General features: G+C 36.8%; 2 protein-coding genes and 1 long non-coding RNA gene across 4 annotated transcripts; 1 reads left to right on the top strand and 2 right to left on the bottom strand.

The window, feature by feature from the left end:
* Positions 1–1,126: 1,126 nt before the first annotated feature.
* LOC121236722 lies at positions 1,127–11,969 on the bottom strand. Its single transcript, XR_005934795.1, has 3 exons — positions 10,985–11,969; positions 7,279–7,281; positions 1,127–1,136 (listed from the first exon to the last, which is right to left on the bottom strand). It is a non-coding gene; the product is annotated as an uncharacterized LOC121236722 (long non-coding RNA).
* On the top strand, positions 4,449–24,035 carry LOC121236720 (protein ENHANCED DISEASE RESISTANCE 2-like). 2 transcript variants are annotated; one of them, XM_041133151.1, is made up of 22 exons: positions 4,449–5,067; positions 5,465–5,539; positions 8,186–8,239; positions 12,502–12,567; positions 12,872–12,969; positions 13,411–13,478; positions 13,560–13,676; positions 13,836–13,876; positions 13,980–14,080; positions 16,541–16,636; positions 18,015–18,079; positions 18,163–18,234; positions 18,333–18,488; positions 20,690–20,922; positions 21,000–21,039; positions 21,138–21,292; positions 21,389–21,490; positions 21,943–21,987; positions 22,073–22,213; positions 23,032–23,127; positions 23,395–23,496; positions 23,702–24,035. In XM_041133151.1, the coding sequence occupies exons 1-22, from the start codon at positions 4,927–4,929 to the stop codon at positions 23,807–23,809; spliced, it is 2,172 nt and encodes a 723-aa protein (XP_040989085.1). In that variant the 5' UTR covers positions 4,449–4,926; the 3' UTR covers positions 23,810–24,035. The 2 variants fall into 2 exon arrangements, with proteins under 2 accessions (XP_040989085.1, XP_040989084.1); XM_041133150.1 differs by having other exon boundaries at positions 12,866–12,969.
* LOC121236721 (UDP-glycosyltransferase 73C4-like) lies at positions 24,014–26,421 on the bottom strand. The gene is made up of 2 exons (XM_041133152.1): positions 26,376–26,421; positions 24,014–25,751 (listed from the first exon to the last, which is right to left on the bottom strand). Exon 2 carries the CDS (start codon positions 25,671–25,673, stop codon positions 24,198–24,200), a length of 1,476 nt encoding a protein of 491 aa, XP_040989086.1. The 5' UTR covers positions 25,674–25,751; positions 26,376–26,421; the 3' UTR covers positions 24,014–24,197.
* Between the last annotated feature and the right edge of the window lie 1,048 nt (positions 26,422–27,469).

The following is a 27,469-nucleotide window of genomic DNA, read 5'->3' as shown; positions in this document are numbered from 1 at the left end:
TATATAAATATAGTAATATGTATTAAGTATAATTTTTATTTAATATTTTGTGTAAGTTGTGATGTAGTAAGGTGACCCTTTTCTATATTGTCAATACAATACAAGAATCTTATATTGGTTAAGTGTGAGACTTGTATTGTAAAGATAATATATAAAATGGTCACTTTACTACACTACAATTTACACAAAATATATATTAATAAATTTTAAAACTACATAATTTTTAAATTATAGTTATATTTACAAATTAAGTTCAGAAATGTGTTTTTAATCACTTTTAAAACCGTGATTAATTTTTGAACCTAATAGACTATACTTTATTATTTATGTAGACTGGATGGATTGGTCGTCCGCCCTGACCCCCAGGATGCGGCGTGGGGTATCCTGCCCATAGAATGTGGAGGCGGAGGGAGGGGGTCCTACTTCACACCGTATGGTGCGGATAGCACACCTATTCTTCAAAACTCAAACACGACACTCACACGTATTAAAGCACAAAAAATAACTTTTTTCCCCCTTTAAAAAGTGTAATAGAATACTTCAATACTTTTGAACTGCAACTGATTGGGAATTTAATATGGAAAGACAAGATGAGGAAGTTACAGTTACAGTTGCGCATCTGAGTGATGGATCTCCAAAGCATGTGACTTCTGTATACTTATGCCCACTATAAACGGCTTACATTCTGCGAATCAAACCTCGTTTACTGCTGTTTTTATTATAAAATGAAACAGAGAGATGTGGAAAGATGTGCCTATGATGTTGGTGGTGGGGATCCGAGACTTTGATCTTGAAATAAGGGACATGACTTTGTCTTTTCTTTTTCTCTCTCTTTTTGCACGAGATCAATGAGTTTGGCTTATTCCTTTGTCAATTATGGAGAAAGGAACACTAAACATGTTGATTCATTGATGGAGGATGGATTATAGATTTGAGTTTCTATGAACTTGATTACGACAAGATGAGATTTTTCGTCCCGTGTTTTTCTTTTCTCATAGGCAACAAAGGAGATTCGTGAATGGACAATGTTAGACTATCGAGAAAAGTCATCAAAAATTTGTACGGATTATATAACTTTTTTTAAGCATTTATGTATAAATACTAGTAAGGGTGGTACGTACAAAACACGTATGTCCCTTGCACTTAGCGCCCGGTTGGTAGGAAAAAAAAAGATATATTAAAAAGTAAAATCTTTTTATATAAGCATATCATAATATAATTTATCTAAATTGTGTGAAATATTAAAAAGTCGATGAAATTTAGGGATAAAAATGTAAAAACACGAATCGGCCTAATTTGGATTTAAAAATCACTTCAACTCATTTTATCGTATTTTATCATTACAACTTTCTTAAATTTTCATACAAAATATAATAAATAATTTAATTTTTTCAAGTCTCAAAACAATAATAATATTAAAAAATACTATTCTAACAATATTTTATTCAACTAATCTAAAATCATCTTAACTCATCTCACTATCCAAACTGCACCTTAAAATAAAAGGAAACCAAAGAAAAATAATTGGAAAACAAAGAAAAAAGAAGGGCAACAACGTAAATATGCGAATAAAACAGAGGGACAAAAAGAGAAATAAAAAATTGATTGAAAAATTACTGATCATGGGACTAAGGGATACAACCGTAAAATTTGAATAAAACAAAAGCAAACCAAGGGACAAAAAGGGAAAAGAAACAAAAAAAAAGGGCAAAAATGTAAATATGTGAACAGATCAAAGCAAAGCTTAGGGATAAAAAGGAAAAACCACTAAAATAGAGGGGCAAAAAGGAAAAAAATTAAGTAAAAAATCCAATATTCATTCTTGGATAGCCTCTTTTGTTCATAGAATAGATATAAATATATATATATTAAAAAAATATAAAAAATAAACAAACACAAAATTTAACACAAAAAAGTCCAATCCAGACAAATGATAGGTACATTTTATCATTCTACCTATTATTTTCCTTTACGAATATATAGTGCATGATGCTGTTCATGAATAAAAACCAAGCCTTAGGCTAGGTTTGGATACAAAAATTTTTTTTTTTTAAATTTTTATATAAAATATAATAAATAATTCAATTTGAAAAAATAATAATAATATTAAAAATAATGGGTTTATGACTGATCTCCTTGACTGATCGCAGTGTTTCCTTGGTGGATTTATGAACAATCTACATTTGAAACTCTAGGACACGTTATCTCTTGGAATATGCCTTCTAATGAAACAACTATTCTAAAGTGGTTTAGGCTGTTTTTTTCTTCTTCTATTTATTTATTTATTATTTTTAAAGTATAACAAATTTCATTCATTCATAATAGAACATTTCAATTTTGATCGGGAACATTCAGAATATAAGTCAACTACTGCTTTTAAGACTCTTTAATACACAAATTTCTTTATAATTGACATGATCTAATCTATTACTGTAACTCTCTACAAACAAACTGTTTAAGAGACAGCACTCTGTCTAAAGACAGATTTAACAAACTCCATCATTCTGTCTTAAGACAAAATTAAACAACCCCACACTCTATCTAAGACAGAGTATATAACACACTTTATGAACAAAATCTAAGAGACTGTGTTTTTTTAAAAAAAAAAAACTTAAAACAAAGGAAATAACAGAAAACGTAAAAGATACATGAAAAATAGCAAATTACTGCTTGGAAAGCTATAGATCTGCATTAACAACCTTAAAGAAAATAAAAAATGCAAGCATTGAGACTATAGTGGCGCGTGAGAGACACACGTCACCCTAGAAATACGGCAGAACGTCAGATTTGAAGAAACCGATAGTCCTAGTTCCAGAAAATTCGTGTGTAGCTGCAATAGAGCTCTCCTTGCAGTGACGCGTGAATGTCACGTGGACACTTTGGGCCACACGTGTGGCTCACGCACCACTCCATTCATCAAGATTCTTTGTCTATCTGAAAAATAGACGTTTTGAAAATCTTGTAATGAATGAAAAAATAGATAGATAAAGTTAAAAAAATTTTAAAAATCCTAAAGAGAGGAAGGTTTGGGAGAGAGGGAGGGAGAGAGGAAGGGAAGAGCCAAACCTCCCTCCTCTGTATTTAATAAGTGATTATTTTACTATTATTTATATATCATCTAAAATCACTCACATTCGAGCAATATGAAGAGCTTTCACTTACAATTATTACTGCAACACAATTTCTCGCACGCAATTAATAATCTTCATATTCCCGTACTCATTTCATAAATGAGCATGTGACAAATCCAACCTAAATTTTGCAGCTTTACGGCAACCTTAAATGTATAGTACTGTTACACATTACAACTATCAATCATCCTATTTGCCTACATATACTACAATTTTTTTTTTTTTTTCAAACAAAACATAACTCGAATTGAGCTCTTCAGTTCTGTTAAACATGTCATTCGGTCCACCTGATTTCCTAAATTTGTTTCCTAAATATCCTTGTTTAAAAAAAGGAAAAAAAAAATTCAGACATCGCTTTTGTTTTTTTTACCATGGAGTAATGATTTTATTAATTATTCTCTCATTTTATAATAATAACTAATTAAAAAATTATCTATTATATATATACATATAGATTTGCCAATTATATTTGCAGATTTGAAAAGTGAGATGAGAATTTTATGTTTTGTTTGAGAGTTTAAAATATTATGTTTTAATATTATTCTTGTTTTAGAATTTGAAAAAAATAAATTGGAATTTGAAAAAGTTGAATTGTTTATTATATTTTATATGAGAATTTGAAAAAGATAAGATGAGAATCTTGTGTCTCATCCAACTCCTCAAACTTGTAAGAGAGGTTAAGGAGAAATACTCTCAATCTATATCATCTCATCATTATAAAATTTTCAAATTATCACACAAAATATAATAAACAATTCAACATTTTTAAATTTTAAAATAATAATAATATTAAAAAATAATATTCTAACAATATTTTATTTAATTTTCATCTAAAATATCTCATCTCATTTCACTATCCAAACAGCTACTAAAATAATGACAATAAAAAGAAAAGTATTATAGATGCAAAAATATTATACAAAAGTAAAACTATAAATTAATACCAATGCTCAATCTTTAAAGTTTGAAGATTAGGATGATCAATCTAATATCAATGCTCTCTATATGGTTTTATTCTATTCATTAGATTTATTTTATAATAAAAATAATTTTATAATTTAAAATATCGTATTAAATTATATGAATTTATTTGTATATAATAATTGTTGTTAAATGATTTCTCTAATAAGAAATACGACCAATATTTTTGTTGTTTTATTTTTAACTCGCAGCTGGACAAAGACGGCCTCACGGCGCAAAGATCTCCCCTGGCCCCACTGGCCTATGGTATCTCTCCACGTCGCCCGCACATTCCCAGCCCCTCTTACTGCTCTCAGTCGGTCACAGTCCTCTACATCCTGGACAACACCCCCCCCCCTCTCTCTCTCTCTCTCTCTCTCTCTCTCTGTGTGAACACCCTGTACGCCGTCGTTTCGACAATTTGTCCCTGATCCCGGCGTGACGTGACACGTAAAGTAAAAGAAGGAGAAATCTCCTAGCCTCCTCCTGTCCCTACCCTCCCTCTCTCTCGCTCGATTTATTACTGCGAAGTCAATCAGAATTTGAATTCGCATCTTCCTCTCTCATGCGGAATTTCAATTTCTAGGATGCGAATTCCGTGTGTCCCTCAAGAAATGAGACATGTATTCGCTGATTTTCTGTTCACTCGCTTCAGAATACTGACTATCTAAAAGGATTTCTGAATACCAAAACCATGACCAATCAAGTCACTTAGGTATCTCACTGATCTCCTCGAAGCAAAGAAGTTTGCCAATCTCCGAGCTTCCGAGTAAGCGAGTTTTTCCATTTTCGAGTTGGATTGCGGAATCTTTTTTCTTCGCACTGTGTGAGAACGATGTCGTCCAAGGTGGCGTACGAAGGTTGGATGGTCCGCTACGGACGGAGAAAGATCGGGCGCTCGTTCATCCACATGCGGTATTTCGTGCTCGGGTCTCGCTTGCTTGCTTACTACAAGAGAAAACCTCAGGACAATCAGGTGATTTTCCTCTTTCTGTCGCTTTTTTAAGGATTTTGATTCTTTCTTAGTGTGCTAGAATCCTAAATTCCTATGATTTCCCATTTCCTTTCCTTTTCTTGAAGGATTTTGATTGTTTCGTCGTGTGCTGGATTTTCAAACTCTTGTGTGTTTTTGTGTTTGATGCTTTATAATTTGCTTTTAGTAAAAGTGCAGAAGGATTGGCGTTAAAGGAGAACTAGAATTTTATTAGCAAAAAAGGAACAGAAGATTCTGAACTTTTTTTTTTTTTTAAATTTTATTTTAAACCAAGAATCTTTATTTATTCATTTTACATATTTATTGCGTTCGTAAATAATACAATGTAATTCGACGTTGTAAAGTTTTTTTTTTTTGGGGGCGGGGTGCGCTTTTTTAGGTTCCAATTAAAACCATGGTAATTGATGGAAACTGTAGAGTGGAGGATCGGGGCCTGAAGACCCACCATGGACATGTGAGTTCTCTTTTCTCTCTCTCTTGACGAATGCTTCTTGTGATTCTTCTATAAATGATAAACTAACCGTTTGAACTGAATTTGAATGTTGTACGGAGTAGGTAAATTTTACGGGTACTCGTAGCTCAAATTTCTTGTCGTTTTTCTATTAGATTTCAAGTAGGATAATTGCGGGAGCTGATTTTCTTGAGGCAATAGTGTTAAATTATGTAAGATTATGGAACTATGGTAAATCTGTTGTGGCGTTAGTGTTGTTGAGTTAGACTATGTGCACTATGAGGCAGTAGCCAGCAGTTTCTCTTCTAATCTTGTCTTATCTTATTTGGATCATTATTGTGACGGTTATCTGTGAGTTCAATCAGTAAATCCTTATTTTCACTTCTGTGTCTGTTTGGAACTTTGAGCAGACATTAGGACGCTCTTGAACTTTTGGAGATCGGAGTGGCTTGCTTGTGAGTGACCCTAGGATATGTAGAAAGAAAAATGAAGAAAGAAAAATTAAGCATATATTTTCACAAATGCCAATTTCCCGAGACGTGAACCTTCGAAATTGTATTTGTGATAGTTGGCACTTGTTTTGAAGCAGGTTTTGCTTGCTGCAGACATAAATAGTTTTTCAACTCTTTTTTTTTTTATAAGTAAACAAGTATTTATTAATCCAACAACTGTCAATTACAAAGTCAATATGCCCTATTTATGTAGGTGTATTAGGAACTAAGATGTCATGAAGGTTCATGCCATTAAAGTCCATAGCAATGGCCCAAGTACAAAGAGTTCTAAAAAATAAAACTTTTAGCTCCGCCATAGATCTCTCTTTGTCTTCAAACGTTCTCTCATTGCGCTCCTGCCACAAACACCACATAATACAAATTGGGATCATCTTCTAAACCGCTTTGATCTGTCGCACACCTTGAATAGAGGTCCAGCAAGCCAATGTATCCAACACGGTTTCCGGCATAATTCCACGCTAGGTTCATTCTTTTAAACACCTCATCCCGGAGAGTCCTGGCTACCTCACAATGTAAAAGTAAATGATTCACCGACTCACTCCCTCTTTTACACATGCAACACCAGACTGCAATGATTATCCTCATTTTTCTCAGATTATCCGTAGTGAGAATCTTGCCTAAGGACGCTGGTCACACAAAGAATGAAGCTTTGTGAGGAGCCTTGTGTCGCCAAAGCCTTCTCTAGGAAACTGTATCTTAGGAACTTGTGTGAGGACCTTATAAAAGGAACGTACAGTGAACACACCTTTCCCTGCAGGACTCCGCCACAAATCATCTTCATGCTGGATATTTGGACGACAAGAATACAGGAGACTATAAAAATCTACAAAACTCCCCGTCTCTGAATCCTGTGCCGCCCGGTTGAAATTGATGTTCCAGTGAATACTCATTCCTGAGATACCCATAACCTCTGCCATTGTGGCATCTTTGGCACTTGCGATCAAGAAAAGTATAGGAAACAGATCTTGTAGAGCACTGTTGCCACACCAAGCATCCTTCCAAAATCTGATCCTAGAGCCTGTACCCAATTGAAACCTAGTGTGATTATGGAAGACCTCCCACCCTCTTCTAATATGTTTCCATAGCCCCATTCCATAGGCCCCTCTAACTTCTCTAGTACACCATCCCTCCCCTAAACCACCATATTTGTTCTTGATCACAGTTTTCCATAAGGCTTATGGTTCCTTGATATATTGCCATAACCATTTGCCAAGTAACGCCCGATTAAACAACCTTAAATTTCTAATACCCAAACTGACACTAGAGATAGGACGGCACACCATCTCCCACTTGACTAGATGAAATTTAAACTCTTCTCCTAAGCCACCCTACAAAAAATCTCTTTGTAGCTTCTCACATCGACCCGCCACGCTTGCCGGTATAGGGAATAAGGATAAAAAATAGGTGGGTAGATTAGAAAGTGTACTTTTGATTAAAGTAATCCGGCCCCCTTTCGACAAGTACATTCTCTTCCATCTTGCCAGTCTCCGATCTATTTTTTCAATCACTGTATCCCAAATCGAGCGCGCCCTCGAAGCTATACCCAACGGTAGTCCTAGGTATGTCGTAGGAAGAGATGCTATCTTGCAACCCAGTTTGCCAGCCAACTCCCGTATATTCTGAACTTCTCCTATTGGCACCAAATCGGATTTATCATAATTCACTTTTAAACCAGACTCTACTTCAAAACAAAGCAGCAATGCCTTCACAGCCCTCAACTGGTCTTGATCGGCCTCTCACATAATAAGCATATCGTCTGCAAACAGCAAGTGAGATATAGTAGTAATACCCCTACTCAGAGATCCAATCTAGAAACCACTAACAAACACATTAGCCAACAAAGCCGAGATCATCCTACTTAGTGCTTCCATAACAATAACAAAAAGTAAAGGAGATAACGGATCCCCTTGTCTCAAACCACGAGAGCTCGGGAAGAAACCCTCTGGGCTGCCATTGATCATCACAGTTTTTCAACTCTCTCTCCCCCCCCCCCCCCCCCCCCACATGCACACGCATAGACGAACGCTATATCCAATAGATCTGACCTGTTCTATTTCTGCTGGTATGTAGGATACTGGGCTGTATTCTTTCTTCATGATGGAGTGTCTCACTTGGTTTATGTATTTGCTTGGTGCAGATGGTTTATGTTTTGTGTGTATACAACAAGAAAGAGAAGCACCATCGAATTACGGTATGTGCTTTTCCCTTAATAAGTTTATAAATTAGTGTTGATTTCTTCAGCTGTACACATTTTTTCCTTCCAACTTTATCAATTATCATTTACTATAATTTTGGAACATAATTTATCTTTTGGTTTGGGTGATCCTTGTTGCTGTAGTTTTGATGCTGGACCATGTATAAGAAAAAAATTGCTAGTCATAACTTTTATAGAGTCCTGTTCACTGGGTACTAGTATTTGTGTAGATTCTAAATATGGATATTTGTGGGGGTGGGTAGTGTTCTAACTCCCAAAGACCTCAGGGGATTGAATCATGGAAGAATATAATAAAAGGATGTGGGAAAGTCTTCTACTTGTAATTGATCTAGATTAGATTTTGGCATGATCCGTGGTGTCGAGATTGGACTCTTGAGGAAACTTTCCCAGATGTGTACAACATTGCTGGTGTAAAGTATGTTTCAATAGCAGACCATTGGGAGATATCTTGTGATTTCCCCTCAGTGGAATGTAAGTTTTTTTAGAGTGGCTCAAGACTTGGTAGATGTCTTCATTATATTCTTCTATCAGCTGTATTCCACTGGTTTGGGATGAGGAGCTGAAGATAAACTTCTTTGAGCCCCTACCAAGAAAGGGATGTTCACTGTTTGCTCTTTTTATAATGTCATCATTGGTCATGGTAACAATTTTTGGCCTTGGAAGAGTATTTGGTAGACGAAGACCCAATTGAGAACTGCGATTTTTTTCATGGATAGCCTCTCTATGAAAGAATCTCACCATGGATAATTTCAAGAAAAAAACACATTGTAGTGATTGATTGGTGCTGCATGTGCAAGAGGAATTGGGAGTTTGTTGATTTTTTACTCCATTGCAAGATGCTTAATGCTGTATGTAATGACTTCTTCCAATGGGTTGGATTGGCTTGGGTGATGCCCAGAAGATAATGTGCATTTTTTTTTTCGTAGAGAGGATTAGATTGAAGCCAACAAATTGTTACGGTGTGGAAGAGAGGGTTGCTTACTTGCCTGGTATGATGTAAATGGAGGGAAAGGAGCAACAAGAATCTTGAAGATCATGAACGGACACTGGAGTTGCTCAAAACTCTATTTTCTAGTACTCTTTTCGTTTGGACATCCTTCACAGACTTGAGCTAACTTTTCATGATTTTCTTATATTGTTTTCTAATTCTAGATAGGTAACTCTTTTGTATACACCTTGTGCACCTGTATGTGCCTTTTTCTTCTGTTAATGAAGTTTTATTTCTGTTTAAGCTGATTTATAGGGTGAAGATTAGTGTAGAGTCTACGATAGCTTTGTAATAGAAGCTTTATGTTAGAATATCAATGAAAACTGCCTTTGGTTTCGGGGTTCTTTTGTTAGACCCCTAGCGTTTGCTTGATCAAGCACTGAAGAAGAGAATTTTCCCTCGTTCTTTCTAAGAAACTTATGCTTTAATGGAAGTGAAAATAAAATCTTTATCTACTCATGCTTCCAGCTTCATCAGAACTTTAAGCTATAGTCTTTTTCATGGGGGTTATGAGAGTATTAAATTAATCAACCTTTCTATTGAGTGTTGAAGGACTTAAGGTCTTGCAACAGCTTTACTTGGCAGTATTTTAACTAGCAGATTCTTTCTTTTTTCTTGGATAAATAATGTGATTCCTAAAAAAAAAAAACTACTAGGGGCTCAATGCAAGCGTATGGTTCAAATGGCAAATGATTGTCTGTTGTAATCACTCGTTGGGTCACTTGCAAGTTAAATAACAAAGTCTGTGAACAAGCTGTTTTCCTAACTAGCTGTGTTCATCAACGTGAATGTTACCATTTATTTTAAAAATAAAGTTCCATTAAGCCCCATTGAAGGTAGTATTTTCCATTCAAATGTAAGCAATCATGCCCTTCCTCACTACTTTCACCTATGTGATATTTTTGCGTCCCCTTAGTTTTTCTATTTTTTAAATTAAATTGTTTGTGCAGTTTATTAGTGTGGTTAGGAATGTTACGTACATTCATAACATAACGCCCGGTAAAGAGATTCAGTCTCATAAAGTACCTCACCTATTGGATCATAAAACTCATCTAGCATGACAGTCTTTCATAACATAAAAGCTGAGAAATAAAAGAAATGACATAAGCTAGTTCTATGTGATACCAACACTGCTTAAATGTCTAAATCATACACTAGGGCTCATTTGGATAGTGAGATGAGATGAGATGATATGGTTTTAGATGAGTTGAATAAAATATTGTTAAAATATTATTTCTTAATATTATTATTGTTTTGAGATTTGAAAAAGTTGAATTGTTTATTATATTTTGTATGAGAATTTGGAAAAGTTGTAATGATGAGATGAGATGATTTCTGTATCCAATCGAGCCCTAAGTCTAGAAATTTATTCTACTCCTGGCACTCCTGCTTTGTATCCACGAAATCATCATCTGGGACATTAAAACATAAAACAGAGAAACAAACAAATGAGTCGAAAACTCAGTAATAGCACATCATACTGTAAACTTAACTTAGTTTAACATTAGGCTTAATTTTGAAAACTTACATATATCGTCACACATTTGCATAACATATATATCATTCATTAGTAACATAAGTGGAATCAAACATAATCATGGCAATACATGTAATGTGGATGCATGAATGACTGACTCCATGCATTTCCTATCAATCATACATATTATTCATCCTGTCTTTCACTTACTTAGTGACCATCATAACATGTGTACATTGGTCCAATTGTCGTTGACCGTATATAACATATCATAACATAGGATAAACCATGCTTAGGTCCATGACACCGTCTAACGTATCATAACATGTAGTGAAACACGTTTGGGTCCGTGTTATCACATAACATATGGTAAACCACGCTTGAGTTCGTGGCACCTCATATCAAAACTTGTGGTGAAACAATTTTGGGTCCGTTTCACCTCAAAACAACATATCTTTCATGTGGTGGACTACGCTTGAGTCTGTGGCTTGCACATCCACCCATAACATAAGGCATCTTAAAGTTTGCTTGTCATTCATGTGTTTTTTTTTACTAACTTTCATAATGCGTGAGAACATGTTTGACTTCATGAATTTACATGGCATGGCATACTCTTATGCATGGCATAACATTAAGCATGATATATTAACACGAGTCTTACACAACATAGCATAGCATGGGCATGGCATAACATTAAGCATGATATATTAACACGAGTCTTACACAACATAGCATAGCATGGGCATGGCATAACATGATCTAAACATCACATGGCATATGTGTGATTTTCATAACATCTCATCCATCCAACAATAATCCATATCAGCATAGCATCCATAGTCTTATTCACAAGCATATCATTGTAATTCATCGAGGTTCATGAAAAGGGGCTAACCTTGAATTGGCTCGTAGCGTAGCGGAGGTAACATCACATTTTTCATGCAAAATCAGAATATTTACAGCACACATGAAGTTATGATCATTCTACTTACCTTTTAGCGTTGCTTCTTGAATCCTACTTCGTAGCTTGGTACCGAGAGGGAGGAGAACCAACTGTGACGGTGGGCCTGGGTGGCTGGCTGGGAGTCATAGCGGCGCAACTGGAGGCTTCCTCTGAACATGGTGGTGCGACATAGGGAGAGAAGAGAAATTAGTTTGGTGCTTCACACTGAGAATCGGCAAGGCAGAGAGAGGGAGTGGTCGACGTGGCTTACTGAGGGAGGAAGGACGTGCGTCTGAGTTCAGGAGGCTGGGTTGGCAGCTTTTGTGGTGTTTTCCGGCGAGGTGGCTGCCTGGGTTGATGAGAATGGTGTCTCAGCTATCTGTGTAGGAAATTTTGGTTTCCACGTGGGGAGGTTCTGGCTGTGAGAATTCTTTGTTTGATGGAGGGACTGTTGTGGGGAAAAGAGGATTTATACTAGTTTTTGCCGTGTGAATTGGTTACCAATCAGGAAACTATTCAAACTTGGGAAATCAAATAGAGAGATAAAAGGGGCATACAAAGTGGAAGAATCCTATTCAAATAAAACCACTATCTCAAAACTGATCTGATAAAATAATAACTAAAATAATAATAATAATAATAATAATACTAAAATTCTAAGCCCTAATTTAGGACCCGTATGTTACAATTAGTATCTTTATACACATGACATGTTATTCCGTTAATCATTTTCCTAATGAGTTTAGACTTCTGTTCAGTAGCAATCACATAACCTTGTTTGAGTACCTGGATGAGACTACATACTCATATGGGATGTGTTTATGTTCTAGATGGCAGCATTCAACATTCAAGAGGCGTTAATCTGGAAGGAAAAGATTGAGCTTGTTATTGATCAGGTATGTTGTTTTAAGACTACATAATTTATGCCAAATTCTCCTTTCCACCTACCCCTCTGTTTTTTAATTTTATTTATTTATCTATGGATAATGGTAGGAAGCTGATCCCTGTTCTTGATGTGTTCCTTATTTGTTTTGGCCTTTTATTACATTTTTTGGTAATTAAATAAGAATGTTTCTGGTCAATCATTACATCTTAGGTGTTTTTCAGCTTCTTATATATTTATCTGCAGGGAATATACTTCCTGCACCATAGGCATTGATGCATATAATATTCACTGCTTATTTATGCGTGTAGCATCAGGGATCACAAGTGGCAAATGGGAACAAATATGTTTCTTTTGAATATAAATCTGGGATGGATAATGGAAGGACTGCTTCCTCATCTGACCACGAAAGTCAGTAAGTACTTCTTTTTTCTCTTCTTGTTTTGGTTATAGTTGTGGCAGTACTTCTGAAAATATATATGTACAAATTTACGTGTAATATTTGCATTTAATTGCCAGTATTCTGCAAGATTATCACTCTCTTTTTTTACTTTTTACAATTATGCATATGGTTCAACGTTATTCTGGTCTCAGATGAAATCTCTGTCTTATTGCCGTGTTCTTGTAGATGCATCTTTCTTCAAATGTATTTGGAAAATATTTTGTTATCTTCTTGCCGTCCTTAAATACTGCTCATGCAGCTTATGTTGTGTATTTTTTTACTGCATTTTTGTGAATTAGTTCTATTCTTGTTATCATACTTTGGTATATAGTATTACTCACAGAGAACCACATTTCTTTATGTTGCCAAATTGCGCTTATGCCTTGTTAAAAAATAATTTCTGTACTTGGGCAGGTTCAGTGCACCAGAGGATGAAGATGATGCTCATCCAAATTTGTTGCGAAGAACAACTATTGGAAATGGTCTTCTTTGAGTCATCTTTTTGTTTGTGTTAGTTTGATGCATTTTCTACCTGAATCTGACTGTCTTCATACAAATGGCAGGTCCTCCAGAGTCGGTGTTTGACTGGACACGGGAATTTGACTCGGAATTCTCGAATCAGAATACCAACAATCAAGCATTTTCAAGAAAGCATTGGCGTCTTCTCCAATGCCAAAATGGCAAGTATTTTCTTATTGCCTACATCAGTTAGAAGTTTAGCTCAGAACAGCAGTTTTTAGAATAATTATTTAAGGAATAGGATTTGATGAGATTAATCACTGGCAAGATTGTAATGGCATTATGAATTGTTTTTGACTTATCATTATTAATGTTGACAGGACTTCGCATTTTTGAAGAACTTGTTGAAGTTGATTACCTTGTATGGAGTTGTTTCTTTTCTCGTGCTTTATGCAAATGAAATGGTTTTACTATGCATTGTGTTGTTTTAGTTCAAAACATTATTTATGGTCTTCCTTGTGCAGCCAAGGAGCTGTAGCAGAGCAATGAAGGCTGTTGGTGTTGTGGAGGGTACCTGCGAAGAAATATTTGAACTTGTTATGAGCATGGATGGGACACGGTTTGAGTAGGTGTTTTACATTTTCAAATGAAGCTTATATTGATTAAGTCTGGCTCATTGTTTTGGTGTTCCTTGTTTTACGCAACTAATATTTACTTTGTCTGTAGTTGGGTGAGTGTTCAGGAACATCGTATAAAAACCCTATTTTCACTTAGGCATATGGAGGGTTTTGAATAGAAAAAAATACAAAGAACTCAGTGGTTTCTCACAAGTAGCAGGAGATTAAGACCTATAATGTTATGTGATCTCTCTGTGTTTGTGACCTTATTTCATTTCCTACCCAGTCTTGATCGTTGTGCTATTCATTTCAACTTTTGTCATATTAGTTGCTACAGCTGTGTAAATGCTATTAGCTTGCTTTTTCCACTTTTTCACAGTTTGTCTCCTCACATTAGATGCAGAAGTGTCATCATTTTGATAGCCGAGATCTTTCTTCCATGTATGAGAAAGACTCCTTCCAAGTACATTTGAGACGAGTCCTCATCTTTCTATGATGTCATTTGGAATGAATTTATTGTGAATTATGAAGCACAATAATTTGTAAAAATTTCTGTGCCATTGAGGAGCCACCACCTTCGTGAAGATAGCCATGGATTGGCTCATCTCCATTGATTTGGGTTGTGCTCCTTTAGAGAACTCGCTTTCCTGTTGTTTGCTTGGGCTCTTTTTCCACATGGTCGCTCATAAGGGGAGATGCCAAACTTCGCCAACCTTTGCTGTCTTTGTCTAAGATCCCCTCGGCAGATAATGCCTATGGTGGAGCTTCGTCGCACTTGGTAGGGAGCTCTTTGGCAACAATGGGCAGTGGAGGGGGATCTCTCCCTATGTGCGGCAGAAATACGCATGGAAGGGAGGGGATCTCCCCCTTCCATCTGTGGCTGCGTGAGCGGAGAAGGGGGAGATAGCCCCTAGAATTGCAGCCTATACGACTGTGCAAGAGGAGGGGGTAGATCTCTTCTCTCTAGGTGTAGGCATGACTGCCATGAGTGAGAAAGGGGGAGCTTCCATTGCAGCCTGTGGCAGCCGCTTGAGGGGGAGGATCGCCCTTGCAGAATTGCAGCAAGGCGGCACTGCTCCCTCCTCCCCTCCCTGTTTTTGTTTGTTATTAATTTTTAGGCTTTTTTTAAAGAGTTTTGGAAACAGTTTTTTTTTTTTTTATAAGTAAGAATCTTTATTGAATAGAATGAAACCAGGCAATGCCCAAGTACACAGGAAGTATACAAAGTGAGACACCTAATTACATTCTAGTGAGCTGAAAAGAAGATAGAAACTCGTGGACATTCCCCCCCTTCAGTACAATAGCAGAAAACCACTGAAAAAGATAAAATACAAATAAGATTTCCCCCGCTGTACGCTCCTTCTTGTTGAAACAGTTTTTAAAGCTGTTGTGTTTAAAGTGGGAAATTTTGGGAAGTGTTCCCAAGAACTTCTTTATGACCAGCTGAATTGGCATAGGTGCGACATCTAGACAATAGAAAAACTGCAGGATTGGTTTTTAGGGGATTTTGTGGAGGCTTGAAAGCTCTTTAGGGTTTGGATGCAACTTTTTAGTGTTCTTTTTCTTCTTTGTAGATGCTTGCATCCCTTAATGTTCTTTATTACATTGGTTGGTTATCAGAAAAGAAGAAACAAGAAAAAATTAAAAGCATAGAATGTGGCAACATGAAGGGAAAACTTTATTAGGTCTTGCTTATATGTAATACTAAATGCTCATCCATTTCAGGCATATTGTTTCAACTTGAGTCATTTCTGTTCGTATAGTTCTGTGGTTCTTGAAAAAGTTTTGTTACATATTATTTGGTGCTCCTTTGGCCTTCATTTTTCAATTTTATAGGCAGCTGTTGGCCCGCTACTATTGTCTCTAAGCATTCATTTGTAGAACTTATGGGCTGTGCTTACACCCCCACGTGTTTTCTTTTGATCATATGCCACTGTGGATCTAGAGAGCAGCTTAATTTATAGGATTAGCAGGCAGATTGCTCATAAGCATGGTGTGTTGATTAGTTAGCACACCTACTTCTTGAGGTAATATAAAATAGTGAGCTCCGGTATCTCTTTTCAAATTAAAACCTTACAAAATGGGGACTTGCATTTTGTCTTATTTTGGAGTTTTTATTGCTTCATTTCATACTTGGCAGTCTTCATTGGCTTTTATTGGAACGTATAGGTGATAGCTTTTTCAAGTTTCAACTTGTGTTTAATTGTCTTTTGTCTATTTTCTCCATGTCTTACCTGTGTGACTCTGTCAAATTTTCATGATTTTATGTGGCTTGAAAACATGTGAACTTCCATGTCTCCTTTTTAAGAGAATCATTTTATTGATCTTAAGGCACCACCCCACCAACATACCCCCCCCCCCCCCCCCCCCCCCCCCCCCCCAAAAAAAAATCCCTTCTCCAGTAATTGAGTTATAGTTGATGCACTGCTAACCATGTGTTGCCTTGTTTTTTCTTAATGTGTGTCCAGGTGGGATTGCAGTTTCCAGTATGGCCGTTTAGTAGAGGAGGTGGATGGGCACACAGCAATACTTTATCACAGACTTCAGTTGGACTGGTTCCCGATGTAATGCTTCCACCAAATGATATGTCTAAATAGTTAATTTATATTAAGTGCTAATATGATTTTAGTGTTCTGAATAAAAACTGTCATAACATGCTGCGTTCATGCAAACTTCAAACTAGAGCTCCTACCCCTCCCTCATCTCATTCGGGTTCAATTGTTACTATTGATCTTGCTGTGAAGACCTGGATGTGTCCTAATATCTAGAAGCGTATTTTAGTGGCGTTGCAAATTGTTTCTTGCCTTTAAATTGTGGTATCTGTGGTTTATAATGTTTTGTGGAGAAGTATGTAACTGATATGCATTGTTGTAATCATGAGTGGTTTGCTAGATATGTTTTATCACAAAAATTTTATTGTGGATATTTTTTTTTATTCCTTTACATGAATTTATTTATTTATTTATTAGATTCTAAAATCAGATATAACTCCTTAGAAAAGTTATATTCTTAATGGAATTTTTTTTAAAGTTTAATTATTAAGTCGTTCAAACTTTGTTGAAGTTGGAGAAAAAATTCACGGGTTTTTAGGGGCTGTTTACGGGAAATGTGCTTTCGTGAAGTTTCCTGATTGGGGCACAGAAATTCATGTTTTTCTGAGCCATGGAGGTCTCTGTTTATTTTTCATAAGCTGTTGAGCAACCAAAGGTGCTTGTGCACTCCTTGGGCATTGATATGACGGCTATATTGGCAACTTTGTGAAATGATTACCTCAATGGGTGGATGAATTGGCTTTTGAACTGCTAGCCAAAAATATAATTATTTATGCATATCATTTATGTCTGAACCATGGACACACCAAACCCCAAACCCCCCCCCCCCCCCCCCCCCCCCCCCCCACCGGCGGCGCTCTTCCCCCTTTCCCATTTGATATGTTTTGAGCCAGTGGTCCTTAGGGCTTTGGGATGATGGTTGTGTTCAGTGACATCGTTCAAGGAATGACTCCTTTCCTTGGCGAAGAGAGTTTCTCACTGATTTTTGGCGACTCTATGAGAATGAAACTGTTATAACATGGACTGGCTTGTTTCTGTAATACGAAAGAAAGAAAACATTTATTCTAGATATGCTTCTCCCTCGAGCTTGGGTGTTTTCCCTTATCTTTAGGCTTAGTAATTGGATGAACAGGACTGTTTGGGTGTTTTTCCTTAGAATACGTTAAATATGCTTCTTCCTCGTGCTCAATTCTCCTTGAGGGCTTTCTATATTCTTATCTTCATAATGTAAAACAGATAACATTTTGTTTTCCTCTTTTTATTGCTGTGTTGCATAAAAATTTCTTCAGGGGTTTAAATTTAAGTTCAGTTGTTAGGAAGAAGATCCCTTTCTACAATTATATGCATAATTTCACTTGTTTTGGATACTCAGTAACCCTTGCTGTTGCAGGTTTGTGTGGCCTCGTGATCTTTGTTATGTGCGATATTGGCGACGAAATGATGATGGAAGTTATGGTAAATGTTCTCCTTGTTTGGACAATTCACTTATTGTTTCTCTCATTAGAAATTTCCATGTTTTCTTTCTTGTTATCGTGCAGTGGTCTTATTTCGTTCTAGGGAGCATGAGAACGGTGGTCCACAACCTGGATATGTTCGAGCACATATTGAGAGTCAGTTCTATTTTTCTTCTTTGATTTATTCTGATGCCTGATTTCTGAATTCGAGAGATGGAAATATTTTGTTTATTTATATATATGGATTTTTAAAGGTGGAGGATTCAACATTTCTCCTCTAAAACCTCGTAATGGGAGGCCTAGGACACAGGTGCAGCATCTTATGCAGATTGATCTTAAAGGGTGGGGTGTGGGATATATTTCATCATTCCAACAACATTGTGTACTTCAAATGTTAAATAGCGTTGCTGGTGAGTTCCTTTTACTGTTTTTTGGGGTGTCATTGATATGGTAAAATTTGATTTTATGTCAAGATGCTGGTTCATGATTTTTTTTTTCCTCATCTGCAAGTTAAACTTATTAATGATTGGTTCATGACTTAATATTCATTTCCTATAACTTTGCAATTGTAGATTTGGGATTTGGGTTAACGTAGTCAGTCTTTCTACTTTCATTGTTCCTCTACATTGAGATCAATTTAGGAAACCTTTACCTACTTGTTCTTCATGGTGGGCTTAGGTTGATATTGACTAGGGTTTCAAAAGATTAAGTTTGATGGGCAAAAGAACTGCTTGCTGGAATTTTTAGGCAGCAACCAAGAACCTAAGGTGGTTATTTTATGTCGGATGAAATAGGCCATTCGATAGGTAAGTTTGAAATGGTTACTGAGGCCGTGGGGTATCTAGTAGGATGTATTAGGCCTGAATAGATCATGGATATGCCTACGACAGGGAGAAGAGAAGTGTCTACTTCATCTGCTCAGCCTAGAATCCCACAATCAAACATGACCTCATCCTCTACACAATTCTTCAAAAAATTTAGATAGGATCTTGGCCTTTGAGACCAAAACTGGCACAGGACAAAGCCTCAGTATTGAATCTGACATAGCAAAGCAGCGACCCAGTGGTTTTGGGGCTGATATCTGTTTGTAAAGATTGATTCTCTATGGCGCTGAAGTGACGGAAAGTAGATAGCAATGTTGCTGGACAAAGTGGTAGGTGTGGGAAGTGACTGTCAACGGAACCGTCGATTGCTGGAATTTTTCCCAGAAGCAGGTATCTGACTGAACCTTGGGATTTCTGATTTAGGGTTGGTTAGTGTTTAATTATGGAATACAAAGATGGGTATGCTTTAGAGCAAACAACTGACATGAAATGAAGAAGTTTAGATTTGGTCATGGCTTTGAACATGATGTCCTAATTGTAGTGTACTGATTCTGCAGGCTTGGAGGTTAATAATAGTTTGGCTGTGATAGTGTTTCTATCCTAAGGATTTAGGGTTATGAGGGTGTATTTGGTTGGAGGGAGGTCTCTTAAGTTTCCTCTTTGGCCCCCAAAATTCATTTAGAGAATGTCTTTTAACTTGTATCCATTTCTAGCTCCTAATCTGTAATTAGGTGCTCTCCTTTGTTACTTTGTATACTTCCTATATACTTGGGTTTTGCCTATTTACTTAATTCAGTAAAATTTTATTTTGCTTACAAAAAAAGTACGTCTTGCAACTTTGCATAATAACACACTATTTCAGTCTTTGAATTGGACTAAAAAAGCCTGAAGAGGACTAGATGAGAGGATTAATTCTTTTTGCATAGAATGTTCAAGGAAAGTTCGTTATCCTTTGTTTTGATTGGTGAAATTGATTTGTGTTCTGTAAACTGGTTGATGAGACTTTTGAGTGCCTGGTGTTACCCATATAATCAATATTCAGAGGTTAGTTTTTACAACGAAGTTTTGTGAGGTTTGGGAGAAAGTTGTGGAAAGGTGGCGTTTCTACCAGTATCAACTCATTTAGCCTACTCCTGCTATGCCTTCACTTTCCTGATAAGTTAAACTTATTAATGGAAAAGAGGTGTTTTCCAAGTAAATAGTGGGTATTCATGAGAAACACCTAATAAGAAAATGGGAAAAAGGTAAGATGTCTTGAAAACTAGAAAGTGGTAATCAAAATGAGCAATTATCCAATGATAAAAGGTTTTTAAAAAGTAATCATCAAGATCCATGACTGTCTTTTCCTTACCCTCAAAAAGCTTTGATCGTTTTTCTCCAAATACACCACAACAAACAACCTGGGATAATCTTCCACAATACTTCACTGTGAGGGCAACTAAGCCTCCCTTTCGAACAAGTCAAAAGTCTCACCATGCTAAGAGGCATGACCCAATCTAAGCTGAACAAATTGATAATAGCAGTCCAAAGAGTGTTAGCCGCTTCAACAATGCAATAAAAGATGATCCGTCATTTTCCACTTTTCCTATACTTGCAACACCAAATCCATCACTATAATATTCCGCACTCTGAACAGGCCCAATAGAGCTTGTCCTCACAACTGCTTCTTAGTCGAATAGAATACAACCGATTCAAGAATGAGGTAAAAATCTTCGCCTCCTAATCTCGTGTTGCTCTCATGACCTATATTGTTGATATTTTTTTTTTTTAAATCTTGTTTATCACAGGACTTCGTGAATGGTGTGCCCAAACAGATGAGAGGAAGGCTCCTCCAAGAATCCCAGTAATGGTTAATATGACATCAGCTTCTGTCTCCTCAGAGAAGGGTGAGAAGCTGAATGCTTCTTTTCATCCTAGCGCGCCTACTGATCAAATAAATGCCACAAACAGAAATTCAGTGATGATGGAAGAATACTCTGATGAGGATGAGGAATATCAAATAGCTGAGTCTGAACAAGAGGTTTGGTTTGCATCAGTGTCTTATTTTTTCTGCATACGCTCTCTGAAATCTGAACAAAAAGTGCGTCACGTTTTCAGGCAGATCCATCTCGGCTTGAGAGTGATATCAAGAGAACAGGTAAATGATCACTAGTTCCTTTTTCTGTTATTTTTAGCAGATCTTTGGATATGGATCTAAGTAGAAAATTTGATCACAAAACTTTTCATGAGGTGAAGCCTTGGAAGAAGAACCAGCAGACGAAATTGATTTGACCTGTTTTTCGGGTAATCTCCGGCATGATGACCGTGATAAAGCACGTGACTGCTGGAAAATCTCAGAAGGGAACAACTTTAGAGTCCGGAGCAAGCATTTTTGTTATGACAAAACAAAGGTTACCTAATTTTTTGACATTCGGTTCTTTGTGAATCAACTGTTGAGGCATTTTTATGCTTGCTCTAATCCCATTGTTGTCGATATGTATTTGAAGATTCCTGCAGGGAAACATCTAATGGATCTTGTTGCTGTTGACTGGTTCAAGGACACCAAAAGAATGGACCATGTTGCTAGGCGTCAAGGATCTGCGGCCCAGGTAAGTATTAGCTATTAAAATATGTTTGCTTGTGTACATTTTGGAGTGGACTGACACTAACATAATCATAGTGCCATTTCTCATCTTCACTTTTTCTATGTCGAGGGGGTGCAGGCTGCCCTGCTCCCCAAAAACAGTATTTGACTTGCATGTGTTAAGCAATGATTTGAGTGAAGATTTATGACCTGAAGTATTTCCAAAAGGTCATCAGGCATGCTACTGTTGCGGATATTTATCTCTGTCCTGTAGTATATAGAAATGTATTTTTAGATAAAAAAAGTTTCAATTATTTTATTTTATTCTACTTCTGCTTGGATGTTGCTCCTAATTAGAATCTAGCGTGATTGTCAATCTTCAACTTATTTGGTTTAGATTTTAACTTACACATCATTTGTTGTTAATTTCTTAATAGGGTGTTACGTATTGACGAACTTTGTTTTAAATCTATATAGGTTGCCTTGGAAAAGGGGCTTTTCTCTATGGTTATAAATTTTCAAGTAAGTTGATTTCATTCGGCTGGTTGATTTTTAAACATAAATGTATGAGGAATTTTGCAGTGGAAATAATGCTTTACTCTTACAGGTACCTGCGTCAACACACTACAGTATGGTATTTTATTTTGTAATGAAGGACTTGGTACCTGGATCCCTCTTGCAAAGATTTGTTGATGGTGACGATGAATTCCGCAATAGTAGGCTGAAGCTCATCCCATCAGTTCCCAAGGTATTTATTTCGTTTTCAGTGCACCATTGTGGCTCAATTACTTACATACATTGATGTCTATTCTTCACCTTTTAGGAGGTTCCCATCATTGGAAACGTCCATGTGTGCACTCAATTGCTCATGTATGTACGCATGAATTCATGCATGTATACCATGTAGATAAAAATGGAACCATGTGGGTGAAACTTAATATATTATTCTCTTGTCCTATGCTAGGATGTTTGATAGAGTTTATCTCTCAGTAGTTGAAGTTAAAACACTTGGGTAATCACTTTTTAATTGGACAGAGGCAATCGGGGTATTCAGTTATTTATCTTTCCTGGATTCCTTCGACTCTCGTAATTTTAGTTCAATATGTATTTTTGTTCCATTTTTGGTTGAACTTGTATATTTCTCATTTACTATGGCCTCCTCCCTAAATTTTTTTTTTTTGCAAAATAGAACTTTTAATTTTCTATATATATATAATATATATATAAAACTATTGATTTATGACACATTTGTATCCATTTTTAAAGGTGATTTCTCCTAGGAAAGTTATATTTTAAAGATATGTGTGCTATCTTTATTCAATTTGTGCTTTGCGTGTATATATGAATATTTTGTCCATTAATATTATAGTTGGCCTGTGAGTCACATGCACATGCATACATTTGAACACTAATTACACAGTCTAAACATGCACACGCACAAATTTACACCTGCAACCACCCTCCCCTTCTCTTCCTTGTTGAATCTATTCCAAGCCAAAAAATAAATGTAGCAAACCGTATGTTTTCTCAATTGTCCTTTATTGATTTTAGTTTTGAATTATGCAGGGCTCGTGGATTGTGCGCCAGAGTGTTGGGAGCACCCCTTGTTTATTGGGGAAAGCAGTTGATTGCAACTACATCCGTGGTCCCAATTACTTGGAAGTAAAGACCCTTCAATCTTTTTAATTCATGTTTTGCTATATTTTTCTTTTGGCACGATTATTTCTATTTGAAAAGTGTTAGGCTTACACACAAATCTTACACAAGGAAGTTTACACACTGACATGGTTTAATGTAATACGTCAGATCTACTTTACAATAAAAAAAAAGCTTTTCACATCAATATGTAAACTATCTTGTGTAAGATTTATGTGTAGACCAAACATTTCTCTTTCTATTTAGCAGTTTAACATTGTTCATCTTCTGTAGATTGATGTCGACATTGGTTCTTCCACTGTTGCTAATGGAGTTTTGGGGCTGGTAATTGGTGTAATCACAACATTGGTGGTAGACATGGCTTTCCTTGTACAGGTATGTTTTAATTATTACATCTTTCCGAGTTCACGTTGGCCTGGGGAGACTGCATGCTAAACTCATACTTAGTACTACATTTCACACATTTGATCATACGATGTAATTAGTTGCCTCTTCTCATAGACAGCATGGTCCAACTCAGCCACAAAAGTTAAAATGGGATTTACCTATGAAGTGGTTGGATGACTGTTTTAATTTTCAGGCAAATACCACTGATGAATTGCCGGAAAGACTGATTGGCGCTGTCCGCGTTTCTCATATAGAGCTTTCATCTGCTATAGTCCCCAAACTAGAACCAGACCCATCGTGACACACTTTGAATCTGTGTTGGTTTTCCAGAGTTATCCAAAATCATTTGTTCAGATAAGCATATATTCTATTTCCCATTAGATTTTGCATTTTCATATGCACTAGAAATCATGTCATTATTGATTTCCATACTTTTATCTTTGTATAAAATAGTGAAAGAGAAATGGGTTTTTTGGCCCATTGACAGTTGAATAAGATTACAGGATGCGGTAAAATTGGTTTGCCAATATTCCTCTCAATTGAGTACATTGTTTAGACCCAAAACACCAATTTCCCTTTACTTTTGCACCATGCACTGCTAAGCTTTATGGGAAATTTTAGTCATTAAAATATGCATAGATGGAGTCGAGAGAGACCATAAATTTCAATGCTTATATCGGAGCCCTTAGCTACGCTGCTTTTGGGTCCGTAAAATTCTCCACAAACGCATCGAAAGAGGCCAATGAGCTCGCCGGAAATCCATGCTCGAACTTCCCTCGAAGAATCTCGGACTGCCTTCTGATCTCTGCGTCCGTCAAAACCTTCTCTATCCCATTCAATATATCGACCTTAGTTACGACGTCGGCCGGGTAGCCCTCGGAAACCATGGCTCCCACCTTGAGATGGCCCACCACCAACTTGGCGTTATAGTATTGGTCACCCCTAATTGGCCACGCCAAGAGTGGGACCCCACGCACCGCCGACTCCACGGTGGAATTCCACCCACAGTGTGATACGAACCCACCCGTTGATGGATGGCTAAGTATCAGCAGCTGTGGTGCCCACCCGTGTATTATCAACCCTCTCTTCCCAACTTTGCTGTCCAATCCGTGAGGGAAATATTCCTGATCTTGAGCTGCCGAACCGGGTTGACCCGTTTGAATCACGGGTCTGCCGGCTTTCCGTTGGATGACCCATATGAATGGCCGGGTGGATTCCTCCAATGCTTTGGCTAGCTCCGGGTACTCCTCCATTGAAGGTCCCACTTCACTCCCGAACGAGACGTATAGGACGGACCTCCGTGGCTGCTGATCCAGCCACCCGATTATCTCGTCGTCGGTGTAATTGGATTCTTTCTTGGGTCGGATTTCTCGGTCCCGGAGAAGGGATTCGGTGGACTGCCAGTACTGATCCGGCAACAGCGGGCCCACGCCCCAGACGGGTTTTCGTGTCAGATTCGCTACGTAATCGAGGAACGGATGCTCGAGATCGTCGCACGTGTTGATCAATATTGCCGCCGAGGTTTTCACTTCTTCCACCCACGGCGCCGGCTCTCCCGGGAAAGGTGGGCCGCGTGGTGGTGCTGGACCACCACTGTGGGCCTGGGGCCCCCCGGACCCGCCCTGTTTATGCGGCGCACGAAGCCAATGACGCCGTTGCTTGAGATCCGAGTACTTCAGGACCATCTCTTCAGGTAATCCGGGGAGGGCCCGGACCTCTCCGGGTCTCATATCCGCTGGCCGGACCACCCATACGGCATGCTGGACCGCCGCCCAGCACGCACCTGACGTGATGAACACAACAGTGGGGATGCCGAATTTGGAAAACACCTCCTGGTTCTTATTCATTATGTGGTCTACGACGGCACAGACGGGTCGGGGCGAAGACGGATCCCTTTGGGTCAGGAACGCCTCGATTCCGCGACTCAATTGCTGGTGGAGGGACGGATTCGGGCCCGATCCGGAAGGTGGCGGCAAAGACGAGACGTCGGAGACTCGGAAGAGGGGAGATAGAAGGACGGAGGAGGGAATAGAGGAGGAAATATCGGAGTCGACGAGGAGGGTGATGTGGTAATTTCGGGAGATGAGGTGTTTGCAGAGCTCGAAGCAAGGGAGGAGGTGGCCTTGGCCATTTTTGGGCACCACCAGAATCTCACCTGAAGACATGGGTGTTCTATTTTCGGACACTCTTTCAGAAATTCAGTGCAGTTTTGTTTCAGCGTGTGGAAGTCTTCGGAGACAACAAGGCTACGTTTGGGCGGTGAGAATATTTGAGAAGTGTTGAGAATGTTTATGAATAATAGTAAAAAATAATAATAAAATAATAATAAAATATTAAAAAGTAAGTAAAAAGTAATAAATAATAAAAAAATAAGTAAAAAGTAATAATAAAGTAAAGAATAGTAGTGAGTCAAGTACTCTCACTTGGTAATGGATTAGTCAAATGTCAATGCAAGTCTAAATTTTAACTAGATGTGAGAAAAAGTCTTCACATTGGACTAATCAATGGTCTAAAGTTTAAGATTTAATGAATAGTAAATCTTAAGTCCTCTTCAAATATGACTAACTACTATTCGCAATAAAAAGTAATATTTAATTATTTCATCACTTTCCTCTCTTTGAATAGTAAAATATACATGACATGTATATTATTTCTATTAATTGATAGAGTAGATACATTATTTTTACAAAGTATAAAGATCTAAGAAATATATAAATTATATTTACAAAAAAAAAGATAAAAAAAAATAAAAAATATTATATTATATTATTATTTTAACTTTATAATGACTAGTTCAATGTGGACTCATCTAATCAAAAGTTAATATTAGAGATAAAAATTAAGATTCTAGCCAAATTTAGATTTGGCAATAGGAAACTAATAATTTCAATATAAAATGGTATACGACCGTTTGGTTCAACAAGATTGCTGGGAATGGCTTGTACTCGTAACTGGGCCAAAGCAAGCATTCAAAAATAAAAATAAAAATATTATATTTTCAAGCTTATGTAATGTAATTTAATTTAAAAGATAAATTTGAAAATTTTACAAATTATATATTACCATTTAAGTGATATCCTGGTGTGTTTTTATTAAAAAATAATTATTAAAAAAATAAAATTATAGGTTTTTTTAACTAATAAAATTATAATAGGTTGATGTTTAATATAAAGGAAAAAAAAAAAAGAAAATTTATAATCCTACGTATTGAGATTGTACTTATAGCCTGTGTTTCCAACAAACTGTCCAACCTCAATCCTAACAGTATGTCTCCCTCGTTACACCTATGAACTGGAGGAGTCGAATAATGTTTGGATGTTTAGATGATTTCAGATGATCTAAAAATAGTAATAAAAAATAGTAAAAAAGTAATAAATAATAACAAACTGTTTATGAATAGTAATAAAGTAGTCTGAGACTACTTCGGGGTTTGGCAAATGAGAGTATATCAAGTACTCTCACTACTATTCTTTACTTTATTATTACTTTTCACCTATTTTTCTACTGTTTATTACTTTTTACTTATTTTTTTATTAATATTTAATATTTTATTATTATTTTTTTATTACTATTTACAAATATTCTCACATTTTTCAGATATTCTCACTGCTCAAATCCAAATATCTTTAGTGGATATTGGAAGCATCATCAAAACTTTTTCACTTAAGGGCAAGAGTTATCTTTAAAGTTGTCTGAACGAGCCTTCAACATATGCTGATCTCAAAATGACCGGATACAATGTGTGTGTTGGTATATGTTTTCTTCTATTGTCTCAAGAGTAAATTTCATAGTCAGAAAATGATACAGTTTTTTTTTCATGGGGTTTATACGAACACCAAGTTTTTTATTGTCCACCACGCTCATAAATGTTTCTTAATAGTGACGATATATCGTATGAGATTGATTTGATATAATACGTCAGATTTATTTTAATATAAAAAAAAGATTTTACAATCTAACG

Source organism: Juglans microcarpa x Juglans regia, chromosome 6S (genome assembly GCF_004785595.1).
Source record: "Juglans microcarpa x Juglans regia isolate MS1-56 chromosome 6S, Jm3101_v1.0, whole genome shotgun sequence".
NCBI lineage: Eukaryota > Viridiplantae > Streptophyta > Magnoliopsida > Fagales > Juglandaceae > Juglans > Juglans microcarpa x Juglans regia.
This window is presented reverse-complemented; position numbering and strand designations above follow the sequence as displayed.

What these genes read in the sequence shown, in the direction of transcription:
- LOC121236720 (XM_041133150.1), top strand. Translation starts at nt 4,927, where the DNA reads ATGTCGTCCAAGGTGGCGTACGAAGGTTGGATGGTCCGCTACGGACGG. An exon ending in TGTTCGAGCACATATTGAGA is followed by an intron (nt 18,235 to 18,332) that starts GTCAGTTCTATT and finishes GGATTTTTAAAG; the next exon opens with GTGGAGGATTCAACATTTCT. An exon ending in TCATCCCATCAGTTCCCAAG is followed by an intron (nt 22,214 to 23,031) that starts GTATTTATTTCG and finishes TGAATTATGCAG; the next exon opens with GGCTCGTGGATTGTGCGCCA.
- LOC121236721 (XM_041133152.1), bottom strand. Translation starts at nt 25,673, where the DNA reads ATGTCTTCAGGTGAGATTCTGGTGGTGCCCAAAAATGGCCAAGGCCAC.